Source organism: Lygodium microphyllum, chromosome 25 (assembly GCF_053477565.2).
Source record: "Lygodium microphyllum isolate KBCC chromosome 25, Lygodium_microphyllum_v1.1.10, whole genome shotgun sequence".
Lineage (NCBI taxonomy): Eukaryota > Viridiplantae > Streptophyta > Polypodiopsida > Schizaeales > Lygodiaceae > Lygodium > Lygodium microphyllum.
In genome coordinates, this window is record NC_141159.1 from 108,137,668 (window position 1) to 108,163,256 (window position 25,589).

The 25,589-nt window shown below is 39.7% G+C and overlaps 1 protein-coding gene and 1 pseudogene across 1 annotated transcript; both read left to right on the top strand.

The window, feature by feature from the left end:
* The first annotated feature begins 916 nt into the window (after positions 1-916).
* Positions 917-4,233, top strand: LOC148014606 (uncharacterized). Its single transcript, XM_087666672.1, has 7 exons — positions 917-1,115; positions 1,477-1,523; positions 1,614-1,706; positions 1,793-1,908; positions 1,987-2,067; positions 3,448-3,538; positions 3,646-4,233. Exons 1-7 carry the CDS (start codon positions 1,043-1,045, stop codon positions 3,757-3,759), a joined length of 615 nt encoding a protein of 204 aa, XP_087522798.1. The 5' UTR covers positions 917-1,042; the 3' UTR covers positions 3,760-4,233.
* A 15,888-nt stretch (positions 4,234-20,121) lies between these two features.
* LOC148014607 (nascent polypeptide-associated complex subunit alpha-like protein 1 pseudogene) lies at positions 20,122-20,539 on the top strand (annotated as a pseudogene).
* The last annotated feature ends 5,050 nt before the right edge of the window (positions 20,540-25,589 follow it).

The following is a 25,589-nucleotide window of genomic DNA, read 5'->3' on the forward strand; positions in this document are numbered from 1 at the left end:
ATGAGGGTAGATAATTGCCAACATAATGGGCATCAGACAAATGATGTTGAAATAAGGGATCCTTCAAAAAGGAAGTTATAGATGCAACCATCATCATGCAAACCATGAGAAGTACATGTACACATATACATGTCAAATATGTGCTCAAGGTGCGTAAGTACATGCATGCCCCCTTGAACCATAACTTTAGAGAGAAAAGGTTATTCAATGAAGATGATGCATAATAGTTAACAAGAGTCGTAGACATTCGAGTGACATAAGTGAGTTTCTCTATATCATAAACCTACAAGTATGTTTCTTTATTAGTCCAAGGGCACAATGAAAGAGTGGGTGCATGCATTGCTACATAAACTGTTTGCGTTTACATAAACATGTGTGTGTGCATGTGTGAAGAGAGAGACTATAATTGAAACTAATGTATCTTGACTAGAGGTAGAAATTGTGGATTCATCCGGTGCAAAATCCACTATAAATGATTGTGAGACAATTATTGCATATCCATGCCACTCGCCATTTGTTCGAGACTTGTGGTGCCATGCTCCATGTTAATGATGTAGTTACAGATGTTTGGTAGAGTTGGATCAGAGTGACTTCTCTCACGGAGAGAGAGAGAGAGAGAGAGAGGACAAATGAAGGTCGAGTTAGGTGCATGAAGTGAGTAAAAATTAAAGCTTTTGTTATAATCTTTTCTATTTGAGATGCTAAGGAAAATTATGAATCAAAGTTATCACTACGGTGCATAGAGCAGCCCCAAAAACTCCCCTCCTCTGCTGTGACACCAGCCTAACCGCCTATGTCGGCAGCAAAATAATAAATAAGAACATGACAATCGAATAACCGTAGCATGGGTAAGAAATTAGAATAATAATAACTTTTGCTTTCGGTTTATGTATGTATATATATATATCTATCTGTGCAAGTCATTGTTTTCGACAGTTTTAGACAAGAGATTCAGGTCACTAGAGAGAGAAACGGAGAGCGTCTTATTAGGGCATTTCTTCTGTATCTCGGTCGCTCACGCAGAGAGTTCTAGGGTTTCGCCATGGCTCCGGCTGCCCCCTCAGATCCCAACGTTTCCATCGGCGACATCGATCGCAAGGTTGCCATGTCGCTAGGTATGCCCTTTTCTCTTCCCTGGTTTTTACTAAAACGCAGATATGAAGTCATAAAAGATAGGCATGTTTCATGTGCTAAATCGGCTGACCGTCTCAGCCTGATGGATGCCATTATGAAAAGCCTGAATCAGCCTGTGGACTTCGTTTTCCCTTTGTAGATGGAGGTTATGGTTTGTGAATCAATGTCGGTGTACTCTTTAAGGTTTTCTCTGATAGTGTCGAAGAATAGTCTTATGTGCCTGTGTTTCGAAAATTTGCATGCCTAGAAACGTTCTTGCAGTCAGAACCATACTTAGAGCTGCCACGCATCTGCTGTTATCGTCAGCTATTTAATCGTGCCTTATTGAACTTGATCCTGCAGATGATATCATTAAAATGTCTAAGCGGAAGAGACAGAGGAGGCCGCAGGTATTACTTTGATAGGTGGATCTAGATTCGGTTGCTTTCAGAGTCTTGTAAGAGTGTCTTTCTAAGTTTCTGTTTTTGCATTATGCACAGTCAAAGAATCGAAGCACAAGATTTTTCCCAGCTCAGCAGAGGAGGGAAGCAGTTCAGAAGTCTGTAGCATCACGTTCTGCTGCGCTACGTCAGGTTTGAATCATGCTTTACATGACTGTTCACTGAATTTGAGAAAGACTCCATATTAGATGTTGTTAAAGGGTCTTCTGTTTGCGCAGGCTAAATTGGCTGAAGCAAGGTCTCGCAATGGAGATTATAGGTTTCCTGTTGTCAAGGCAGCTACTCGAAGAGCCTTGTCTGTCTATCCAAGCCCCATTATCAGTCGGTGGAACAGGTCAAGGCAGTTGCTCTTCTAGACTGTTATGTTTGGGTTTGCACCAGGAAGAGTGCTGACTGTAACTTCCCTCTGCAGGAAGAACACCCAAGCTGTTACACGTCCATTTGGAGGCACAGCCCAAAACATCAAGATATCTATTCCTAACCGCTTGAACAAGTGAGTGACTATTGGAGACAGATAGAGGCTTAATGTACTGTTGGAAACTGTTTGGGATAGAGGAACTGCGTGTGAAGTGTCTGATTCCAGCAAGGCACTGGGAACATGGAGAGCCTGTATGCATTCAAGACACTTGTTAAACAGGCACACTTATTCTAATGGCACAGATAAGGTTGGCAGCTCTACTATCCAAGAAAAATGGTCTGGAATGGCCTTGGTGCCTTGTCAGCGGAGGCCATTTTGGGGGCATACATGGAGCCGAGCATCTAATTCCTTCCACTACTGGATATTTTACTCGGCAGTGGTTATCAATTTACAGTACATGCATTACGGCTACTTGATTTTGACATGCCTCACAGATTAGCTTAAACTTCGTTTGCTTGTCTATACAACAGGAAGAGACCAGCACCTTGCATGGAGTGTGGGAAAGTTGTTCATAGTTTTAGGTGGTGGTTATGAGGCTCGAATTTACGCTGTTCAACTCTCTATTTCTAGGAGACATTTTTAGTCTTCAGCTACAGGGTCAAAGCATCTTCAATTTGACATTTTGAGGTTCAGGAGACTTATGCAGCTGGCATATGGCAAGTTGAAAGCCTGCTTCAGTTGCTCCTTTGGAAGGCTATTGCACATCTACTTTGCCATTTTACTGCCTTGGAAGGCAGTGTTTGCTACAGCTGCCTTTGGAAGGCTGTGCCACATCTAAGATTATAGATTGTTGCCTGATATGCTCTTCATGGTTGCTTGATGCAATTGGTCAGGTACTACATAAGGTTGAAGTGTATTCTTGCTTTACACGGTACTTCCATCCCATGTTTCGCCAATCCTGTTATGCGGATCTCCCTCTCATGTTTCACCAATGTTGCTTTTGTCATTGGTCCCTGAACAAAAGGCTTATGACCTCAGTGAAGAACTGGATGTAAGCTAATTAGGGTGCAAGTGGCAATAGCTCCTATTTTCTTGGCTTAGTCAAGTCTCCTGGCATAATTGAATGCAGTCTGCATTCAGAAGAGGAGAGACTTTGGATCATCATGACCTGTATAGCAAGGCAAGGCAGTAATCATATCTGGATTGGAACATGAACAGAGGTAGTCCATTCTGGAGTTCAACTGGCACATCCTGCCTTAGTCGCCGTGCACATAAAGCTGTCGAAGCAGACTCCAACATTTTCGGATGTTTGCAAATTTTATTTCTTCCCTAGGTTTATGTGCACACTATTTGGTATGTGCCTTTATTTTATAAATGCTGCAACATCTCACTGGATATTAGGAACGAGGTTTTCAACTATGTGACTGATATGATTGGGAAGTATAAACTGGTGCAACTATCTTTTGCAGTCTTTATTGGAGTATTAGATTTGATGTGCTTCAGAATTGTTTTCAGGATGGGAGGAAACAGGAGGCCTCCAGCTCGATGGGCAGCTGGTTCTCTGAAGAATAAAATTGCACCTTCGAGGCCATTTGGAGGTAACAAGGTAAGTTGGATCTGTTCATTTACTGGAAGTTACGAAATGCTGGAAGCTTAGTTGCCTGTGGTTTTGGCTTAGTTGGCTGAACAGCTCTCTTCTCAATTTTGCTTCAGGTCCCAAATTTTGTTGGGAGGAAGCCACAGACACTAGACTCTCGTTTTGCTAGCTTGAGGGAGGAGCGCCAGCTGCAGTCTCAATACAATTCTGATGTACATTGGAGAAAATAAGAGCAGTTGTCATTGGATTGATTGGCTCTTCAATGTCCAGTGTCTCTCTGTATGAAAGATCATCAGCCATGAGATCTTTGACCCTTGGAGGTGTCCAGTTGTTGTGCATATTCTACTGAAATGTTGATCAAGTAGTCAGTCACCCTTCTACTTCAACCTTGAGTGCAGTGTACTGTTGGCATCTCAACTTTGATGTGTCAACTCTGGACAGCAGTCAGCTATTAAAATTTTATATTTCCAGCTGTGGAGGTGCAATCATACATTGTTTATATTTGAGACAAGCGCTCACTTTATAAAACAGTCAAAGGCACCAATGTAATTTGAGTATTGTAGTATCTTTCCTTATGGCAGGGAACTGGAAGCAAACAGCTATGCAAGAAAGTGTGTTCGCATTTCAAGAGGACTCTGCACTCTGTATAGCCCCAATGTTTGTGGTCTCCAATTACCATAATCAGAGATACCTTTTTGTTTTAAGTGTTGTGGTATTATCTCTATATAGGAAGGGAACTGGAAGCAAGCAGCTATGTATGAAAGTGTGCTTGCTCTCCAAAGAACTCTGTACCATGCAATCTGTAGCCTTTTCAAATGTAGTGTTAGTGATCTCCAATCAGCCACAATCTCTATTTTTAAAAGTTTACAATGTCTGTTTAAAAGCAGCCATTTTTACTGTGGGGAATAATTAAATGCCAATGTCATACTAACAAAAGTGGTTGCTTCGAGGCACATGTCTTTTGCAGGAGCGGAAAAGATACCAAGCTGGACTTGCTAATTATCAGCTATTTTTCCTTGGTAAAATTGAGGGTGTCAGATTTCTGGCAGCTTCTTTTCTACCTAGTGGATTTCTGGCTATGTTTTGGTGTATGCATGTGCTGAGGGTTGGTCTGCACTTAACATGTTTGAGTGAGCATGTAAATCAGTTCTGAATTTACACATTTGAATGAGCTTATTAACCAGTTCTGAATTTGCGAATTAGATGGACCTTGACTATTTGGCAGATCTATAAGTTGAAAAATTGTTCTAGTATATGCTTGCTGATTAAGGTGGATTCTCTGAAGTTTTATTCCATTATCCGTGTTTCCAAAGGGGGGTATTAGTTGGCCTCGGTGAAATTTTGGAAAACTCTTTCAGGCTGTGTGGCTTCAGATAAAAGATTGCTTCAATTTGAACGTTTCAAAGCTGTGATTGGAGTAGCCTATTAAGTTTTTTGTCTCAGTTGTCTATAAAATCAAAAGCTTTACAGATCTTTGGAGAATGCATAACCAAGCCGTTTTGAGAATCATGTGAGCTACAAGAAAACAAAAACATTAAGAAGTACGTAATTGCCTGAGAAATGAGGCAATCTATCATGATTCAGCATGTTATGAGACTGTCATCCTGTTTATCATGATTCAGCATGTCATGAGACTGTCATCCTGTTTCATGAAGTTGATGGGAAAAGTTTCCAGTTTTGAGAGTAAATTAGGGCAATCTGCACGAGTCCTTTTGGCATATCATGAAACTTTATTGTCATGCTATTTTATGAAGTCCAAGTGGAGAATAGTTCAGTTCTGAGAGTAAACTAAAGCACAAGGAAAAGCTCTGATGAAATTTTAACCATTGATACAAAAACCTTTAGTATGTATGCATCATTGACATGCCCAAGAGAACTGTATAGAATGAACTGTATGGGTTTCTTGTTTTCTTCAGTGCTTTGGATGATATCTAATGTCACAATGCTTATGCTTTAATGGGCCATGTCAACGAGTTCCATGGATCATGTAAAGTTGCAAGTATGATTTTAAGTATGTGGGCAGGAAATGTTAAATTATGTGGGGATCTCTGTTTCATAGCGTATTGGGGACCTTCGACACTATTTGTTGTCTTTCACAAATGCTTTAGAAGTAAAAATTTGTGTCCAGTAGAGTCCATAGATTGCATCCCAGCTTACAAGTAGGGAATATATTATCAAAATGACCCTGCAATTCCCAAAATTATCATTTGTTTCGAATTTCTTGAATTGACATTTAAGATATTAAAAAGTAATATGACCTTCCGAGTACTGCAAATCTCCAAAATCAATGTCGAATAGTTTCTCAATTGACCTTGTTAGTGTGACTTATACTTGGTCAATATGGTAATTTTCTCTTCCAAAACGATCTTATCTGCAATCTCTAGTCACAGTGGTCATCTTCTACTACTAATTCTTCTAATTTGAGGAGAAAAATGTTTTGGCATTCACTTTTGACCATTGTCCATTAGATGGTGGCACCCCTTGTTTTTGTCACTACATTGTTGAACAATTTTGGTCGGCCAAGTTATAACTATTACAAGACAATTCACACGCGCGCGCGGGGGTGGGGGGGGGGGGGTGCATGCACAAAATTCTAAATTTGTAGTGTGAAGTTGGGCAAAGTCTTTGATGAGGTTGATGTGAAATGAGAGGCAATGAAATGGTTGGGAAGATCAAGATATGAGTGATTTGACAAGGGTAGAATACTATATAGGAGGATCTAATGTGTTGGAAATATTTGTAATTGCTAAGACTTTATAGCGGCAGTTTCAAGTACTAAGTCAAAAGTCATTGAATATTGATAATTTCAAGGAGCACTATATCAAAACTTTAGATCAATGTGAGAGTAGTAGTGTGGATTGATTATAGTACAATTTAAAGAACAAAAGATAGGAAAATCACATAGGCTGATTATTTGATGGATGCTGGAAATTAGGATGATTAGTGTTTTGTTTCCATGAATAGTTGCAAGTTTGCAAAGTATTAGCCCAATAGAAGAGATCGTACATGAGGTAAAAAGACTAGCCTTGTTTGTAATTCGTCAACAATTGATATTGCTATCAAATAAATATTTACAATGTATCTTAGAGGTGCTACAAGTAGGTCAAAAGGTGTATTGGATGGTGCCCAAAAACATGCTCAACACCAGCCCCCTTCAAAAGTTTGAAAGCAACTTTGAAGATTTGGGCTTTCCTTCTAATCCTTCTAAGTAATGCTAACACCTCATTGATAATACTAGCAAACAAGAAGTCAAGCTTGACTCTTTTCCTTGGCCATAGCTACTTTATTTTTTTTTCCCTCAAATGGGACAAATGCAAATTGCCTTGATGATGTTTCAAAGCTTTAGAGACTCTTCATCAAGTTTGCCCTTATCATTGAAGAGTGTTGTTTTCATTCTAATGATGGAATTAAGGAACTCTTTACACCCAAGCTTTGACCCTCCTTCACATCGTTTGAGTCATAGGGCACGTTGGGATTAAAGGTGCCAGTGCCTATGTCACCTTGTATTTATTTCACACACTGGTTGCATATATGTGCATTGTAGGTGGCGAGTGCTCATCATTATCACTTTATTCTTACATTTTTTTAGTGACTATTGAATAAGGAGGGCTAGTCACACATTGTGATTGTTGGAGTTTCCACATGTGGTGTTTCACTCTCTTGCTCTCTTGTTCCATTCGTCATAGCTCTTACTTTTGCTTGTATGTTTCCACTTGACCTCTATGTTTCAATTGGTATCAGAGCGAGTATTTGAGGAGCTTCTTTATCCTTTACTTTAGTCCAAATTCAAAGCTTTAGCTCAAGGTTTTATGACAGCCATAGTTTCTTCTTTCCAAGGTATATATTGAGTCTTCCATTTTCCTAGCTTGTTCTAGCTTGCTCCTGGCTTGTCAAGGAGCTTTAGAGGGCCTTGTTGAGTGCTTATTGAGTTGAGAAGCAACCATTCTATCCATTTTGAGTAGATACTACAAAAGGCATGGATAGTTATTGTAGCTTGACAACAATTTCATATTTTGGCCATAACTTTTTCATATGATATCAGATTCAAGTGTTCTATAGCTAAAAACAAAGGGCACAAAGACAATTATAGGTTTGAGCACTCATAGAGTTGATTATGTATAGTTTTCGGTTCTTTGTTTTATCTAGAACGAATAGTTTTGATTTGGACATCCAACACTAAATTTCATAATGCATGTTTGATGCTTCGAGGATGTTATTTTGGTGCTTGGATGATACGGTTATGCTTTGGGATGCTAGTTTGAATTATTTAGAGCTTAACTAGCTCAGTTTTGTAGAGTTTTTCATAACAGTTTAGATAGCAAGTATACACGAGTGAGCTTTTTTGCTTTGAATGCCTATTGTGCTTACATGGTATTTTGAGTATGCTACATGTCTACAATGATGTCTAGCATTGATGTATAAGCTCGGATATGATTATGGCATGCTTTGGCACTTAGATTTGAGCTACATTTAATGTATTTGGGCTTTGGTCAGTTGCTTTAAGCTTTCATACTCACTCACGTATGCATATCGAAGCTTCATTGGACATTCATGCTCTAGATGCATTTCTAATGTGCTTGGGCTTCTCGGATACTTTGATGTATACGTCTTGAGCTTTGCTTGCTTACTTTTCATTTTGGATTTGCTTCTAGTGGGGGACGCTTGTACTTGGTAAAGCTTGGTTTTTGAGATTAGTGAGACTCTTGGTTCATCTATATGCTCTCCTATATACTATTGGATACAATTACTCTCGTTGTGGATTGATTTGATTCTGTATGCTTTAGATATCGGTACTTACTTTGTCAGCAATCTGTCAGTGATGTACATGCTTATGGAATGTATTGTTTATTGATACTTTTGAGTTTGTGACAATCTTTGGTATGAATGGTTTATGCTTAGTAACGACTAGTTGCATTCTTTGTATTGTAGTTGCTAGTCGGTTATCCCTCACAGTGGGAGCTTTCTTTCTTGTCTATTTGTCCACAATTGGATTGATATATATTGCAATCTTTATTTCAACATTGTTGTAATTATAGTTTTTATCATTGTCTCGGAGAGCAGACATTGTGCTTTGGCAATCTACTACTTGCAGTTGATGGACAACTTTATACTTTGGTATTCTCTTTTGTCTTATTTTATTTGCAATCATTTAAGCATGCCATTCTCTCGGATTTTTTTTGCATTGATATAGTGTCATTATGATTGGGTTTTCAAATGATAGTACTATTTTCAATATTGAAAAGCTTGATAGCACAAATTTCACCTATTGGAAGATAGATATGGTAGATATTAATTTAAAAGAAGTAGGTTAGACCATTGAAAACCAAGAGTGTAAAGCCCGAACGCATGGATCAAGATTATCTGGATGAGTTGGATGAGCTATATAAATCCACCCTTATATTTTCATTGTCTAAATATGTTTAGTTCAATGTTGTTGCACCTAAGGATAATGCTTACTAGTATGGAAAAAGATATGCAATATTTATGACAAGCAAAGTTCTCCATCATCGATATATTGGTTGAAATAGCTTATGGACCTTCTCATGAAGGAAGAGACTAGTGTATTCAAGCATTTGAATGAATTTAATTTGATTTTCAACCAATTGATTTTGTAGAGCATTGAGTTCAAGTAGAAACCTATCTCCCTTATCCTTGCTTGTGATACTTCTCAAGTGATGGGATACTTTTCGTACAACCATGTGTGCTAATAGGCCTAAGAATGGCTTGAACCTCTAGGATGTTGAGGATGCTTTACTCATAGAGGAGATAAATAGAAAGAATGTAGATGTAGTTCATATTTCTCATACATTGATTGTTAGGGGTGAACATGATAATAAGAGTGGTAATGACCACTGTGGTAGAGACTCATAGAGGTAATAGTCTCACATGTAGTCTCATAGTAAGTCCTGTGTTGTAAGTCCCCTTTGACATTTCATTACTATGGGAAGGAGGATCATATTCAGCCATAATGCCATAAAATGTGAGATGATAAGCACAAAGAGAAAGGTAAAGGCAAAAATGTAAGAAAAATTTAATGATCGCAACATTATCCCTAGTAAGTCCAACGTAAAGATTGAAAAGATAAATGTAGTACAACACTTGAGTCGGATAATGAATATATCTTGGTAGCTTCCTCTCTTGATACTTACGAGTTGACTAATACTTTGTCTACATACTGCAAATGTTAGCTATTTGATTTGAGGGCTTTTTTTCATGTTACCCTACATAGGGATTGGTTTCAGTCCTATTGCAGCATGACATGTTCTGTGAGACTAGCATTGGATATTATTGGCATTGGGGATGTACATCTGCAGTTTCCTTCAGTCAACTCTTTTTCTCTGCATAATGTATGACATATATTGGCTTTGACCAAAAGCCTTCTATGTGTTGACAATTGGATGATACATGCTATTATGTATCTTTTGGTGATTTCACATGGAAGATTACTTCTGTAAATCTTATTTTTGCTTGAGGTGCCAAGGCTAGAAGCCTCTATCCTTTATTTGTATATGGATCCCTTAACCATGTTTTGGTTGTGGTTAACATACCAGATGTATATTTATGGCATCATCATCTTGGGCACATGTTCTTAAAGGGAATGAAAATGCTATTATTTGCAGTATCTTCAGTTTCTTGATTACAAATATTTTGATTCTTATGAACATTGTCTTTATGGTAGGCAAACACAAAATTATCATAAGAAGTCTAGCATTATGTACATTGGTGAGCCTTTGGCTCTTGTTTATTTTGATATATGTAGTCCCATGCCTTGCTAATCATTAGGTGGTGTGAAATACTTTGTTATATTCATTAATGATTATTTGCATAATTCAATGGCATATCTTATTAAGTAGAAATTTGATATTTTATCTACATTTCAATGTTGGCTTGCTTTTGTTGAGAACCATTCTGGATATAGGCTAAAATACTTAAGATTTGACAATGGGAGTGAGTATGTTTTTAAAGCTTTGAACAATTTTGTGATGATGAGAGAAGTATAAAGCGTCAATTGACCATCCATACACCCCACTCTAGAATGGTATTGTTGAGTGCATGAATAGGACCATTCAAGAAAGAGCCCTTAGTTAAGGAGGCTTATTGTAGCATTTTTGGGTTGAGGCATTTACTACTACCATACACTTGATAAACATAGCCCTATGCACTACCATTGGTTGTTAGGTTGCAGATGAGGTATGGTTTGAAAAATCTCCATTATATGCACACCTTAGAGTCTTTGGATATGAGGATTTCTGCCATATATTCAAGAACAAACATAATAATTTGGATCCTAAGTTGGTGAAATGAATCTTTCTTGGCTATGGGGATGTAATTGAGATGGGCTATTGCCTATGGGATCTGCAAACTCAGAAGATCATTCGCGTAGCCACCATGATATTTTTTTTCGTGAGGAGAAGATGTATAAGGAGCTAGAGGAGGTAGTTGATGTATGCATGGTGATATTTTAGGAGGAGCCTTTTGTTACCATACAACTCACTAGATAGCCTGTAGAAGCTAATGCTCCAGTGGCCCATGACCATGATGCTAGATAAGATGTACATGTCCTATAGCTTGTTTTGAGATGGTCTACTAGAGATAGATGATCGATTTGTGCCCTCCATGGACTATGTTATGATGATAGATTTTGGTGAGCTTCTTACTTATAAGGAAGCCAAGCGTAGAGATGATAGTTATTCTTAGAAGAGGATCATATAGTTTGAGTTTGATTCACTATAGAAAAATCATATATAGAATTTGGTTCCTTTGCCTAGTGGAAAATATACACTGCCATGTCAGTGGGTAGTGGGTATACAAGTTGATGAGTACCCTTGGATATCCTAACTCAACATATAAGGCTAGATTGATTGCTAAGGGTTTTAAGCAAGAGCATGGTGTTGATTGTAACGAACTCTTTTCTCCTATAGTCAAGATGATTACCTTACGCTTGGATTTGACATTGATTGCATAATTAGATTTGGATATCTATTAGATGGATGTGAAAATGACTTTTTTTGCATGGGGACTTGTATGAGTATATCTATATGTAGTAGCCTAAGGGCTTTATGGAAAAGGACAAGGAATACCTAATATGCAAGTTGAGAAAGAGCCTTTATAGCCTTAAGCAAACACCTAGGAAATGGTACCATAAGTTTGATGCTTTTATGCTTTCACAAGGATACACTTGTAGTGACATATATTTGTGTCTTCATAAAAGAAGGCCCATGATGGCAACCTTATTATCTTGGACTTTATGTTGATGATATGTTGATTGTTGGGAGAGCTTATGAATGAGCTAGATACTTTGAATACTCAGCTCAAGAAGAGCTTTGAGATGAAGAACATGGGACATGGCTCACATATAGATGAAGAACATGGCATAGACATCACATATCATTTTTATACGCAACATAGTGATCGCTTTAAGGGACTCCTTTACTTATCATAATAGACGTATATATAGAAGGTACTTGAGCAATTTCTGATGCCAGGAGGCATATTTCACGGTGGATTCCATGCCACGGGGGATTCCGTGAGATTTTACGGTGGATTCCGTAAATTTTTGTTTACTGGGGCTCATACACAAAGTGGATTCTTTGTGTGAGAAGTCGATAGGGATGCCTATTCTTTTCGGGCGTTTCGTTAATTTAGTGTGTACATGGGTGATTCCATAGCGGGTGATTCTGCAAAATACATATTAAATTAATAAACATTTATGAGTTTAGAATGCGCACTCGTGATAAATTAAGGTTAGGATTGATTTCTAACCAATTGATTTATTTATGTAGCTGAAGACTGCTAGGTATTCACTTTTGTTGGTTTAATTGTATTATTTTACTAAGGATTGTGAATGTTTCAGTTGATGTGTAGAGATAGTAGCAGTGGCGGAGGAAAGCATTGGAGGATAGCGTGTATTCAAGTTATCACCTATATTTTGATGGACACATACCTTAGGCATGGCGCCTATATTTTGTCGTGCCTATTTATTAAGGCGTTGGATATTTATTTATTATTTTTGTATGCACATGGGCGCACGATTATGATATTTGTATTTGGACATTGTATTGGGTATGCCTGACTCCTTGGGCACCCGCCCATTAGCTTTATTTCTATTTAGCACTAAAGCAAACTCAAAAGCCAAAAGCGTGCTATTTTGTAATTTGGGCTATTATTTGAGCTTGAAGATGATTAATACATAAAATACATGCTTTGTGGAGCGCTCACACAAGGCATGGGGGGAGATTGCACCCAATTGGTCTCTTGTTCATGTCGTGCATGCTTTCTACTTTGAGTTTTGTGCAAAAAATAGAGTTATTTTGTTCTTGGGGACCTTCCAGTGCTCACTGCGCGCGCTTATGGCATCCGATCTGTGCCTCAGTGATATCAGAGCGAAGCTGAGATCGAGAGCTTCCAATCGCTACCCATCTTGCGCGAAGGTGGAGCTCCTGGAACGATCGAGCTCTACAGTCAGTTTCATCGCGAACGATCGATATGGGTGGATTCCTAGCGGTCAAGAATCTCTGTCTACAGCCTCTGATCGCGAAGGACCGGCCTGAGGAGGCGGAGGACCACTCCCACATCTTCTTCTCCAAGTCGTTTGAAATAGAGACAGTAAGCTTTATCTCCATATCCACAAGTTTAATAAGCTTTAAAATAAAGCTTAGGGAGTTAATAGTAAGCTTTATAAAAGCTTACTTAAAAGAATTTCATCGACCAGTATCGCGGCATGCTGACGCCGTGATCAGCGGCGGAAAAAAACGGCCCCCCTCCTCAAAAATCGACGACGACAGCAGATTAGTTATAAGCTTAAGTCACATAACCTTTACAAAGGCTTAATCACTCAAGTCCTGCTAGTTGAATTACTCTGTAAGTCCAGCAAGTTCCCACAAGTCGTTACAGACTAACTCCAATTACTCCTATAAGGACTGTTCCTGCGCGGGAGCACAGAACTACAAAATTGTTAACCGGAAGACTCTGTTCGCATACGCATACTTGCTGAATCAGTTTCAGCACACGCAGAAGGTCATACGCAGTTTCTAAGAAGACTACAAATCCCGCAACCGCAAAAGTTGAATACTGTAAAAGCCAAACAAAAATCTATAAGCCTTGTATACCCGACTTTGAGCTACGCTCATCCCGGATTTTGAGAGTGTGAGGTCTTTTGGATTTTTACAGGATGACTAAACAAAATATGGATGATTTAATGGCTGAAGGCGATCTTCCTGAACCTACGATGGAACAAAAATTGGATTTAATTATGATGCAGCTTGATGAAGAACGAAGAGCCTAACAAGCTTTGCAAGTTCAATTGGCCAATCTACAACGATCTACCACCAAAAAAGATGGACCACAACCCGAAGATCTTATCCAATGTACCATCGATGCGATGCTCGAAGCTCAATCCATCCGCAAAGAAACAAAGATAAGTAAAAGAAATTTCAAATTCCGTACTTTCAATGGAACTCGAGATGGAAAGACTGTACTTGTATTCATCAGTCAGTTTGATGATTACTTTCATGAAGAGACATACGCTGAAAAAGACAAAATTAAATGTGTCACTAATCATTTAGTCGATCGAGCATCTCTTTGGTGGACCGTGGTTCGTAAGAGCTTTGATTGTCCCACTACCTGGGAGAGTTTCAAAAAGAAGTTTCTGCAGAATTTCCTTCCCCCTTAATTCGATGAAAAAGCCATAAAGCAATGTGATCTTCTACAACAAAGAGATCGTGAGCCTATTTCTCAGTACACCGAACGTTTTTGGAATGCCCTACTGCAACTCCGAATGCTTGAAGACGTACCTGAAGCGACTCACAAATGCAAATTTATGTCTGGATTACTTGGACATTACTATGCTAAAGTCAATATGTTCAAGCCTACAACCCTTGAAGATGCAATTTCTCTGGCTTATGACACTGAAGTCAAGATTCGCGGAAGAGACAAGCATCCACAACAATTTCAAGCAAATGGTAACTATGGTTCTAAGCAATTCAATTCAAATTTTACTTATCTTTACCTAATGCTTTGGTAAAGATATCAGCAACTCGGTCATTGGTCTTCACATGGACCAAGTCAATCTCTCCATCAATGACTTTTTCTCTAATGAAATGATAGTGTACTTCTATGTGTTTTGTTATTGCATGGTAGACTGGGTTCTTTGCCAACATAATGCTGCTAACATTGTCACAATACATAATGACTCCACCATCAATCAATCTCAGCCATGTCTGCTCACATGCTGCCAATGCAATGCCTCTATACTCTGCTTTAGTGCTTGATAAAGCAACTGTAGGTTGCTTTTTACTGCTCCAACTTACCATGGCTGATCCAAATGAGAATGCATAGCCACTAGTAGATCTTCTATCCATAGAGCTACCTGCCCAGTGTGCATCTGAGTATCCAAACAATGTAGGCTTGATTCCTTTTTCATAAAACAGCCCAAATCCAGCTGTCTTCTTCACATATCTAAGAACTCTTCTCACTACATCCAAATGTGATTTGCATGGTTTCTGCATAAACTGACTTATCAATCCAACAGCGTAACTCAAGTTTGGTCTTGTAATGGTCAAGTAGATAAGACTACCAACCATCTTTCTGAACATAGTAACATCCTTAACATAAAATCCATCATCCATCAACTTAGCATTTTGATCCAATGGTGTATCAACCGGTTTGCATCCTGTCATGCCATATTTTTCCAACATCTCCAATGCATATTGCCTTTGTATCAGCCATATACCATGAGGTGTGTCAATAACCTCAATACCCAAGAAGTATCTCAACAAACTATGATTCTTTATATCAAACTCTTTATGTAACCCATGCTTGACTTTAGTAATCTCCTTCTCAAGTGTCCTGTAATAATGAGATCATCAACATAGATGACCACAACAACCATACCATCTTCTGTATGCCTCACATAAAGTGAATAATCAGCTTTGCTCTACTGAAATCCCACACTACATAAGAATTTGCTGATTCTATCACACCATGCTCTTGGTGCTTGCTTCAGTCCATATAAAGCCTTCTTCAACCTGCATACATAATGTGGGTATTTTGGATCCACATAGCCCTTTGGTTGATCCATGTACACTTCCTCTTCTAAGTTGCCATTCAAAAATGCATTTTTCACATCCATTTGATAAAGCCTCCAACCATAGATAGAAGCCAAAGCAATTACTGATCTTACTATCATCATTTTAGCTACTGGACTGAATGTTTCTTCATAGTCCAAACCATAAGTCTGTGCATATCCTTTTACAACTAGCCTTGCTTTATACCTTTCAAGAGAACCATCCGACTTACATTTGACCTTGTAAATCCATTTACATCCAATGGACTTCTTGCCATAAGGTAGTTTCACCAAATCCCAAATCTTGTTTTTCCTTAGTGCATTCATCTCTTCATCCATTGCTTGTCTCCACTCTTTGCTCTCTACTGCTTCTTCAAAGCAAGTAGGCTCCACATGTTGCACATAAGAAACCATGTATGCATAATGCATCTTCATGAACCCATTATAAGTCAATCTATCAACTGGATACCTTACCCTTTCTGACCTTCTCAATTGAGGTGCACTACCGTGTGTCTCATCTGATCTAGCATGTGGTGGCACATACTTTCCTGCACTTCTAGTGCCATGTGTTTTAACATGAGAAATGCCATACTCATCATCTATAGATTCATCTTCTGAACTTTTAGTCATTGGTCTCTTACCTTTTGCAACTTCTGCACTCCTTTGTGCATTTCTCAATCAACCACTCCATGGATTGTAGCTACCACTGCTTTCCACATTCTCTTGAGGTCTTGAAGCATCTTCCACATGCTGATTTTCAGCCTTGCTGTTTGCTGAAATTTTCCTTCCATAGCCATTATCATCATTGCTTTCATAGGAATCAACATCCACTGCAATTTTGGGCTTGTACCATGATTTATATTCACTGAATTTGACATCCCTGCTTATGTATACTTCCTTACTCACTGGATCATAGCATTTGTATCCCTTCTTCTCATGAGGATATCCAAGGAAAATGCATTTTACAGCCTTAGGTTCCATCTTCTTTCTCAAATCATCTGGAACATGAACATAACAGATACATCCAAAGACTAAAGTATGCAACAGTGGGTTTCATGCCATACATTCTCTCATATGGTGACATATTATGAATCAAGGCTGTAGGTGTTCTATTCATAATGTGAACTGCAGTATGCACTGCTTCTGCCCAATATGACAATGGCATGTTCATTTGATTCATCATTGCCCTTGCAACCTCTACAATAATCAGATTCTTCCTTTCAGCCACACCATTTTGCTGAGGTGTATACTTGCATGTCAATTGTCTTTTGATACCATGATCTCTCAAGAAGTCACAAAACTCATATGACATGTACTCTCCACCATTATTTGACCTCAAACATTTTATGTAGCATCCAAACTGCTTTTCAGCCATAGATTTAAATTCCAAGAACTTTTCAAATGCTTCACTTTTATGCTGCATAAAGTATACCCAAGTCATCTTGCTGAAATCATCAATGAAAGTGATATAGAATCTACATTTTCTGCTCATGGAAACATTCTGACATGGGCCCCAAATATCTGAGTGTATTATTTCCAAAGGATAGCTGCTTATTCTCCCCCTCTTTGGAAATGGCAATCTGGACTCCTTGCCAAATTGACAAGCCTCACATACATGATCAAAATTCACATATCCTAAATGCGGTAGACCACGGACTATCTGTTTTGATTGCATTTGCTTCAATCTTTGCAAATTAACATGATCAATCCGTCTATGCCATAATTTCACATCCTTATCTTGCCCATGTCCTCTCTCAACATACATAGAGTTTTGAATCACTGGAGTACCTGCATCCAAAGCAAACAATCTCCCTTTCTTTCTACAATGAGCAATGTCACCCTGCCAGTTCTCCCATTATGGAACTCTTCAATGAAACATCCAAACTTATTGAATCTCACCTGCAATCCTTGATCTGTCATTTGACTAACCGATGCTAGGTTCTTAGTTATTGTGGGCACATAAAGTACATCACCAAGCTTGTTCTCAATTCCATCTTTAGTAACAAGTGGCACACTACCAATATGAGCAATTTTGTGTAAAGTACAGTGGCAACATATTCATCATTCTGCACTTGCTCCTTGCTATCAAACCACTCAACATGATGAGTCATGTGGTTTGTAGCTCCTGAATCCAAAAGCCAGTCATTCTCATGAGGAGGATGAGTCATGCTTCCAAGCACATGCTCCATAGCAAATAGGTGACCTCTAGGCGATCCACCTCTAGTTCCATAACTTGTACCACTATAAGTGCCTACATAGTGGCCATATTGGGTCCTTCCACGACCCCTAGACATAGCATTCTATTTCTGATAACAATCCCTCTCAAAGTGACCAAACTGGCCACAATAATGACAAGTGCCATCTCTTTGTGAAGAAGGACTAGACCATCCTTTACCTCTAGGGAAAGATCTCTCCCTGCCTCTATGCATGAAGTCACCATGACCAAAGTTGCCTCTTCCATGAGCAAAACCATAATTACTACGACCAAGTGAAGAGCCTCTAGCTCTAGATGAGCTGCCACGACCTCTCTGGTGATAGAAAACACTATCTCCACCTGCATTTTTTCCACTGCTAGATGCATTCAATCCCAACTTGATTTCTTCTGTAAGTAGCAATCCAATAAGCTCCTCAAAGTCAGGCATAGAGCCTCCCCTAACAGAAATAGAGGTATCCAAAGATTTGAAAGCCCGTCCAAGCCCATTTAGTGTCACTGACACTAAATCATCATCATCAACAGGTGCATTAATGGATGCAAGGTCTTTTGGAATTTGCTTGATTTCTGCCACATAGTCACTGATACTGCGATTGCCTCTCCATGCACCATGTAATCTCTGCTTAAGTTGTATCTTATGAGCCTCTGTAAATGTTCCATTCATTTTTTCTATGATTTCCCATGCCTCCTTACAAGTGCTTGCCTTTTTTATATGAGAAATCAATGTTTCTGAAATACATATGGAGATCCAATGCAAAACCTTCCTGTTCTTCCCAGTCCAATCCTTGTACGCTTTCTTTTGCTCTTCAGTTGGATGTTCGGGAACTTCTGGACATTCATCATCACCTATTATGAGGTCCCATAGACCTCTACCCACCATCAAAAAATTCTCCATCTTGTAAGACCAAACACTATAGTTGTCTTTGGTCAATTTGTCTCCCACGATCTGAGTGATTTGTGCCGTGTCAAACATTATGACTGCTGCAAATTCAGAAGAAAACAACAATACAATCTGTCTAGAAATGGTATTCAGCAATATGATTGTCATACATGTGTCCAAAAACTGTCATATACATCCATCCATGATGCCAACATGTCATACATTTAGTTCCCAGCAAGAAACATCCAAATCGGATTCCACACGATGTCTGTATGACCCAAAATGCATTAAAACATGGGTCTAAAGTTGACCACTTTTCCTGCAATTTTTAAATTTCTTTTGGCTCAAGTCTGTCAAGCAAGGTATTTGGTTTTTCCTGTAGATTGTGGCATAGTCTGGAGTCCTGGACTGTATTTATGGCACTTGAAGCACACTATCCTTGCACTTGGCACTTCTACAATGGAGCACTTCATCCATAATATTCTACCAACAGCAAGATGTGGACCTAGCCTTGCATTTCTTTTCATCAGGACAGTAGCTGGCTTCTTGGTTTTACTATAACCAGTTACAAGATGTCACTCTCTCCTGCTGTGATGACCACAGAGCAACACAAACTCTGTATTTTCTTAAAAGGTAATGATTACTGATTATCCCATCAGCTTCTTTAGGCTGTACTCGCAACAAACGGAAACTGGCAGAATACAGGGTTGACCTCCAAAACTGATCATTGCATCATAGGCAAACATCCTCCTGCAGCTAAAATCTGTTGCTCCAGCTATAACAAAGTTTCTAGCTTGTTCTTGACTACCCTTCCCTGGTTTGAGCTGTTAGAATAAGGATGATGATGACGACGATGACTGTACTGGCCGCAAGAAGAAGGAGGCACTCTCTCTCATCCCTCTCATTCCCTTGATCTCTCCTACACACATACACACTGCCCAACCTCTGTTCAAGGAACTTGTGATCCAACTCTGCCAGTTGGAACCGCCTACCCATCAACAACTCGGTGGCTCGCTTGAGTTCACGAAGCTGTGCCACAAACCTTCTCTCTTCGTCTTATGCTGGGTCAGCAGAGCGTGGTTCTAAGCACTGACAGAATGGGGGACAAACAAGCCAGTCTTGATGCCATCAACAAGAAAACTGTTGATCTAGAGAACATTCCAGTAGAAGTCTTCGACCAACTTCGATGTACCAGGGGCAGCATTGGTTTGCTCACTTAGCTCGATGGACTGCGGGTCTTGAGCTTCGACAACAATGCATTCAATGGCTCTCTGCCGAATTTCGCCAATTGGAAATACATGAAGGCTCTCTATTTGTCGGGAAATCACTTCACAGGTTCAATCCCAGTCTCTGTCTCTCTTTCTGAGTGAACGGGAAACCAGGTGTAAGGAAGGAGGGTTGTGCATTCCCTGCCTCTTCACACACACTCAAACACCATGACGGCTGAGGAGAGCGCTGCTGACCTCGCCTCTGAGCTCGAGCAGCAGAAGCTCTAGGATGATGATGATGACGATGCCCCTGAACTAGATGGGAAAGATGGTGGCCTTGCCAACGGGAAAGGGAAATAGAGTCGCAGTGAGAAGAAAAGCAGAAAAGCAACACAAAAGCTTGGCATGAAACCTGTGTATTGTGTTTGGAGAAGCAAAAATTGAGGACCTCAGCACTCAATTACAGGCACAGACTGCTGAACAGTTTAAAGGCCCCGATCTATAACATGAAATCATGAAATCAGCTGAGCCTGAAGATAATGAAGAGGTGGACGAGACTGGTGTTGAGCCTAAGGATATTGAGTTAGTTATGACACAGGCTAGAGTATCACGATCTAAAGCAGTGTCTGCTCTAATACCAAAATGACAAAACTGCAAGTAGAGGGAGACTAAGATGAAACAAGCACAGGTTAGAAGCTCAATGTCAACTTCTCCTCCGTTATTCTCCAACCATTCCTCCAACAGTCTACCCACACTAAAAATGGTATCCTCAAAGATAGATACCCCAAACTTAAGCACACTTTACATACAACAATATGATAAGGCGTAGAATATGCCTTAGACTTTGGCTTATTTCTCAACACAAAATACATATTAAATTAATAAATGTTTATGAGTTTAAAGTGCGCACTCGTGATAAAATAAGGTTAGGATGATTTCTAACCAATTGATTTATTTATGTAGCTGAAGACTGCTAGGTATTCACTTTTGTCGGCTTAATTGTATTATTTTACTAATGATTGTGAATGCTTCAGTTGATGTGTAGAGATAGCAGCAGTGGCGGAGGAAAGCATTGGAGGATAGCGTGTATTTGAGTTATCACCTATATTTTGATGGGCGCATACCTTAGGCATGGCGCCTATATTTTATCGCGCCTATTTATTAAGGCGTTGGATATTTATTTATTATTTTTGTATGCGCATGGGTGCACGATTATGATATTTGTATTTGGACATTGTATTGGGTATGCCTGACTCCTTGGGCGTCTGCCCATTAGCTTTATTTCTATTTAGTACTAAAGTAAACTCAAAAGCCAAAAGCGTGCTATTTTGTAATTTGGGCTATTATTTGAGCTTGAAGATGATTAATACATAAAATACATGCTTTGTGGAGTGCTCACACAAGGCATGGGGGGAGATTGCACCCAATTGGTCTCTTGTTCATGTCGTGCATGCTTTCTACCTTGAGTTTTGTACAAAAAGTAGAGTTCTTTTGTTCTTGGGGACCTTCTGACGCTCACTACGCACTCTTACGGCATCGGATCTGTGCACCAATTTCATATGCATTATATTAATCCTATGGATTGTCCTTTACTTTTTCATGTGAAGGTAAGTCAAGCGGATTGTCCCTAGTTAGATGAGTCGAAAGTTGAGATGGCCAAGATTCCTTATGCATTCATAGTGTGTAGTTTGATATATGCCATGATAACCACTCGCTATGGGAGCTGTGACATACTATATGGCTACACTTGGCTTGTGACATTGGAATGCCATGAAGGGTATCATGAGGTACTTGAAAGGTATTATAGATAAGTACATTTGCTATAGTGGTGGTGAGAATATTGTAAGCATGGGTTACACTAACCCCAACAATGCAAGACATGCAAATAGTAGAAAGTCCACCTTTGGGTATGCCTTTACCTTCAATGGAGGTCATGTTTCTTAGATATCTAGGGTACAAAAATGCATGGTTTTATTTATTATTGAGAGAGAGTATACTGTAGTCCACTAAGGTTTGCAAGGAGGTTGGCAGACCTTGATATTACTATTACTCCTAAATAGCATTCAGATTCTATGAGTACTATTCAGTTAGCTAAGAATCATGTCTTTCATGTGAAGATAAAGCACATTGGCATGCACTATCACTTCATCAGGGAGGTGGTAGAGGACAAGTCTATTGAGCTTGTTAAGATCTCGAGACCAACGAGAATCTTGTAGATCTACTTACTAAAAGTCTCTTAGTTGAACACTTTGCCTTCCTTAGGAAGATGATGGGTGTAGGATGAGATGATGTCTATTTCTCATCTTGTTGTACTTTATATACATTTGAACTTTGTCACTTCTTTCTTATTCTCTCCTCCTGGAAGCACATTTTTCTTTAAGTGGGAGATTATTGAGGATAAAGGCATATGTACCTACACCACTTTGTATTTACTTCACATATCATGACCACACACTTGTACATTGTAGGTGGCGATCACTGTCACTTTATTCTTTATTCTTTTAGTGACTATTGAATAAGGGAAGGCTAGTCACACATTATGACTATTGGAGTTTCCACGTACTCTCTCTCTCTCTCTCTCTCTCTCTCTCTCTCTCTCTCTCTCTCTCTCTCTCTCTCTCTCTCTCTCTCTCTCGTAGCTCTTCCTTTGCTCTTGCTTCCACTTGTGTGATTCCACTCGGGCTCTACTTTTCAAGGCAATGCCATAGTGCATGAGACATTGATTCCTTAACTCTATAGCACATGGGAAACCAAGGGGAGACTTTAAACTTGCCCACCTGGTCTTTAGTGCTAAACTTCTTGGAACTGATTTTCCATAACAAGGTATTAAGCTCATTAGAAAGGGTGCTTTTCTAAACTCTCCTAATGTGGGACCTCCATGTCTTTTAATTGTCTCTAGGGAAAGTAGATTTCCATGCTTCATGCAGCTTAGTGCATCTCTTGTTTCTGCTGGCCTCAAAGTCTCTCCTCTTCTTAGCCACATGGAGAGGTCTTCCTTTATCATTGAGGAGAACTTTAGAAATGGGGACTCTAGTAGTTAGGAAAGCAATGGATCAATTGTCCTTCCTATTGGCTAGGAGTTTCTTGAGTCGAGCATATTCATCTAGATTAAGGATAAACATGTCCCTAATCTCGTCACCTTCCATGAAACTAGCCTCGAAGGGGAGCCATATGCCACTCTAGCTTCAGAGACACTTTCAATCCAAAGCTTGACATAGCTTAAGGCAATTCTTCATTCAGGCTTTGGCATTATTGTACACAAAGAGAGATAGCCATAGGTGTTGGTTTAGGGAGGAGTCCCCATGCCTTCATGTAATCTTGCTCCACTTCATAACTTTAATAGATATTTTCCAAGATTTAAGGATGGAGTTTGCTATGGAAGATTACTTAATCTTGAACTCCATGTCAGCCACGAGGATGTCTTCCCATTGAGACCATTCCATTTTTCCTTTTTGCAAGTACAACATCCTGCATCTAGAAGGTCATTACATAAATCTTGGGGAGGTCATGATTGAACCTATCCACTATCTTAAAGAGTAGTCTGACTGCCTCAAAAGACCTGGCTTTAAGTCCAAGGCCTCCATTGGTTTGAGACTCACAAAGAAGATCTCAAGAAATAGAATGCTAGTTCTCAGTATTTGCATAACCCCATACGAAGTCCATGTTAAGCTTTTTCAATGATCCCAAGCATACCTTGGAAAAGGAGGGGGTCCCAGCAACAAAGCTTGTAGTTGGGTTGATTGCCACATTCAATATGACAATCCTGCCCTGCTAAGACCCACCAGGACATGCCCATAGAGCTTTAGTTTGGCCTTCACATTGGCTTTGAGCCAATCAAATTTTTATCTTTTGGCAAGGGAAATCCTGACAAGAAAACCAAGGTATTGGAACACATGGCTTGGTTGAATGAGTTTATAGCCATAGTTGAGCATCTAGTCTTGAGGCTCTGAGATTGTAAGGGGGAGCATCTTCATTTTGTAGACACTAATCTCCAAGCCGGATACTCTACAGAAGAGGTTGTACACTTCTCGTAAGGAATCCACATTTTGTTTAGAGGCCTCAACAATATTGGAATTGTCATCAGAAAATATCTAGCTCCAGAACCGTGAGCCATTAGGGAGAGGAAGCCCCTTAAGTAGATTAGATCAAATCTTGTGTTGTATCATCATCAGTAGCAGGGGGTTAGTGATTACTGCAAAAAGAAGGGCCGCAATGGGGCAGCCTCAATGCATAGACCTGTTAAGTAGAAACTCATTGAAAAGCTTACCATTGACATTTAATGCCACCTAGGCATTGGGATATTTACTACTACCCAAGCATTAGTGAATAAGGCATTGATCATTTTGTAGAATAGTGAACCGAAGCCCATCCATTGGAGGGTGGCCAGGACAAAATCCCATCTAATACCATCGTAGACTTTGTCCATATCCATGTTGATGAGGACAAATTGGCCATCTTTTCCCACCACATAGTCAATTAGGAGAATAAGGTTGAGGACAATATTGTGGATGTGTTGGCTATGGAGTAAACCGTATGGGTCATGATCTAGAATCTTGGGGAGGAGGAATTTGATTCTTAGAGCTAGAGGCTTCACCAAAACCTTCTAGGAGGCATTCATAATTGTGAGAGGATGTTGTTGATTGATAGAGCTCTTGTCACAAGATTTAGATACTAGTTTGATCACCCCATGATTGATGCACCGAGGCAGTGAGCCACTTCTCTTGAAATGGTTGGCAAAATTAAAGACATCTAGTTTGCACGTATTACCCTGGGAGTCCATTGGGACATGGGGATTTGCCAATTTTCATCTTTTCCACCACAAATTCCACTTCTTTGAATGAGAAGAGTTGTGATATGAGAGTAGTTGTCCCTACATTGACCTTGTTCATACATGGGGTTAGAAGCCTCACTAAATCTTCATTGTATCCCTCGTGGTATTGAGGTGTGGAGCCTGCTATAGTCGACATAGGGGAGGTGAAGGCTCATGCGTTGTCACTATGCAGAAGTCCATTGGAATCATGGATTTCCACAATAGTTTCCTTCTTCTTTTTCATCTTGAGTGCCTAGAAAAAATTAACATGGTTAGATTCATTTTCAACTTAAAACTTGGCACTCAATTAAATTTTAAGACCCTGAATTCTGTAGCATTACTATGATCTTTGACATCTTGTAGGAGCCAAACTAGAATGCATTCATTAGGATGAAGAGCAAGGGCAGCAAGCAGAGCACCATGACAATGATGGGCATTAGTCATACGATTCCCCCTAGCGTTAGCTCTAATTCTACCATAGTTCTTGGGGAGAGAGGCAGAGGCATTAAAACAATTGATAATTCTCTCAAAAAGTTGCGATATAGTCCTTTTCCCCTAGGAAGGATAAGTTGAGATTGAAAGGTAAAGATGATATGGTCCTTGTCCCCTAGTAAGAAGGAAGGAGAGGTTGAGTTTGAGAGGTGGCGGCCTAGGATCATTGCTACGTACAACGATGGTACGTACTGTGAGGAGAAGAACCGAGGTCGGCGGCGTATGTACGGTTGGTACATCGGAGGGAGAATGCCATGAAGGACGTTCGGGTGGCCTCCTCCTCAATAGCGTCCATGTCGACTGCATCCCGATCAGCAGTCGGCCTCCATAGATAGCTTCACCATTCCTTCCAACCTTTGCTAGCATAACCCTTACCTCTCCCTCATCGTGCACG

Bases quoted from the DNA above. Each gene is read 5' to 3' on its own strand.
- LOC148014606 (XM_087666672.1), top strand. From the start codon at position 1,043: ATGGCTCCGGCTGCCCCCTCAGATCCCAACGTTTCCATCGGCGACATC. The intron at 1,707-1,792 runs GTTTGAATCATG...CTGTTTGCGCAG, and splicing joins GTTCTGCTGCGCTACGTCAG to GCTAAATTGGCTGAAGCAAG. The intron at 1,909-1,986 runs GTCAAGGCAGTT...TTCCCTCTGCAG, and splicing joins ATTATCAGTCGGTGGAACAG to GAAGAACACCCAAGCTGTTA.